Raw genomic sequence first — 2,363 nt, forward strand, 5'->3', positions numbered from 1 at the left:
AAACTTTCCTGCATTGCTGAGGAGTCTGCCAGACACACTATGGCCTATGGGCTGAAGATGGAACATTACAGAACTTCGGGTGACTAAGCAGGCAAGTTGTCTCTGTCATTTCTAGAGTTTATGAATTATCCTTCTGTGGTCTTTGATGGAGTTGAAGACAGATAGTTATGGTTATAGTGTTTCTTAGTTAGGATTAAAGATAAGTTACATATAGGACATTAGATGCACAAAGAAAGGATAGATGATGGAATGTTTCTTTAAATCTTACTAAATATCAATGGACTAAATATTGTTAACTGTGGTTCTTTTTTGATAACTATTGTGTGATATATTTTGCTATGCTAAGGTTAAAATCCTTTTTATTTTAGACAGAAAAGAGGAGATGATGGAAGATACCATTCTGTAAATATCTCTTATTGGTAAATTAATAAAGCACTGTTGGCCAATAGGAAAGCAAGATAGGCGGGACTAGGAGACAAGGAGGAGAGAGGAAGTAGTAGGGTGATCCAAGATGGAGGACTGAGAGATGAATGCCAGCCCCTCTCTCCGGTATGATAAGACCATGTGGAAGTACTTAGATTAATAGTAATGGGTTAATATTTAAGACTGAGATAGCAGATAAGAAACTAGTAACTTGCCTACAGCATTATATCAAATATAGAATCTCTCTGTGTTATTTGGGGCTGGCCAGCTGTGGGACCACACCAGAGGGAAAAATCCTACTGGTAACATACCAAAATTTTGTTGAGGCTTGGTATGGTAGGCTATTTGGGCTCATTAGGGATCAAACCTCATGAATGTGTTAATACTTTTGTGAATATGCTTATTATACCAGAAATTTGGTCACTTTTCCTCCCTTCTACACAGTCACTTTATTTTCAATATATCCATGATCCATGGAGCAGTATGAGAATCATGAAAGAAGCCAAAAAATGATACCAACATAATGTAGATAGACAAAACATGCACACTCCTTATATCCCTCTCATTTAAGAGGGATGAAGGGGGTATTGGAAGGTATGGAGGAAAGAAAGTGAAGGAAAAATGTATTTGTATTTTAATTTAAAAAATGAAAAGGAAAAAATATGTTTATTACATAGTGACATTTTGAAGCTGACAATTTAAGAACCAATGTACCATATGTCATGTATTATGCACAGCAGGAAATAATTGTTGTCTTGAATATTCTATTATAGCAACATAAAATAGACTGAGTCAATCAAGAAAAGACAGAGGATCAATGACTACATGAGATTAAGACTACTAGTAAATGGAATTTCTATTTAGTCAAGTTGGTTTCAACATTTAAAAACAATAGAAATGTGTCCTAGAGAACTAAAAAGATGCCAGATACTTTTCTTCTAAGATAGTTTAGGTTCTTGTACATGAAAATATGTAAACAGGGCTTGAAATGTGTAAAAGGGGGTAGGTTTGAAAAATGAAGAAAAATTCACTCAAAGATATTTAAAAGCATAGGGTGGTCATAGTGTTCAGGGAGAGTGGGGCGATTATCAAATAGGATCAAGTCTACTGTGGTAGTAGCTTTGCTTTTTTTCCCCTTTTGTTTAAATTTCAGACATAAATTAACAAATTGCATTGATAGTTAAGCGAATTGAAGGTATTTCGGAAGAAAGAGAACTAAATAAATTGCTTTCTTTTTTTTCAGAATATGAAAATTTATTACTGTTTCAACTGTCAAAATTTAGGATCTTGGTCTCTCCTTCTTGCCTTTGTACAGGGCCAAAAGGGACACATTGGCTACTTTAACAACCTTAAAGCGGACTCCAGGAATGTCACCTACAGCATGGCCTTTTCGACCAAACCCAGCAACCAGAACTTCATCGTTTTCCTCAATGAAGTTCAAGCAGCCATCATTGGGCACGAAAGCTGTGATCTTCTTGCCGTTCTTGATGAGCTGCACCCTGACACACTTCCGGATAGCAGAATTTGGCTGTTTGGCTTCAACCCCTACTTTTTCCAGCACAATCCCTTTTGCATGAGAGGCACCTCCGAAAGGGTTGGCCTTCAGGGCTGTGCCCAAGTGGGCTTTCTTGTATTGTTTGTCATGCCACTTCTGGTCCCGTCGGTGGCTGCGGAGCTTCCTGGCAGTACGGAGACCACGGCACTTGCCCATCTTGCCGGCGCCACGGCCCCGAGAGAAAGAGTAATAAATTGCTTTCTTACAAGGACAACAATAGTGTAAAAAGAATGTTGTGAGAATGACAACTAGATAGTCAGAGGCCAGGCTGTGTTTTCTCCTCTGCCTCCATAACCTAGCATAATGATTAGCATGAACCATGTACTTTGCAAACATTTGTGGAATGAATAAATAAGAAGAGAACAAAAATAGTTTAACCAATTGT

At 37.8% G+C, this 2,363-nt stretch overlaps 1 protein-coding gene across 1 annotated transcript; it reads right to left on the bottom strand.

Moving 5' to 3' along the window:
* Positions 1-1,666: 1,666 nt before the first annotated feature.
* LOC127218605 (40S ribosomal protein S23) lies at positions 1,667-2,159 on the bottom strand. Its single transcript, XM_051179612.1, has one exon. It carries the CDS (start codon positions 2,132-2,134, stop codon positions 1,703-1,705), a length of 432 nt encoding a protein of 143 aa, XP_051035569.1. The 5' UTR covers positions 2,135-2,159; the 3' UTR covers positions 1,667-1,702.
* Positions 2,160-2,363: the final 204 nt, after the last annotated feature.

Source organism: Phodopus roborovskii, unplaced genomic scaffold (genome assembly GCF_943737965.1).
Source record: "Phodopus roborovskii unplaced genomic scaffold, PHOROB, whole genome shotgun sequence".
In the NCBI taxonomy this organism is placed as follows: domain Eukaryota; kingdom Metazoa; phylum Chordata; class Mammalia; order Rodentia; family Cricetidae; genus Phodopus; species Phodopus roborovskii.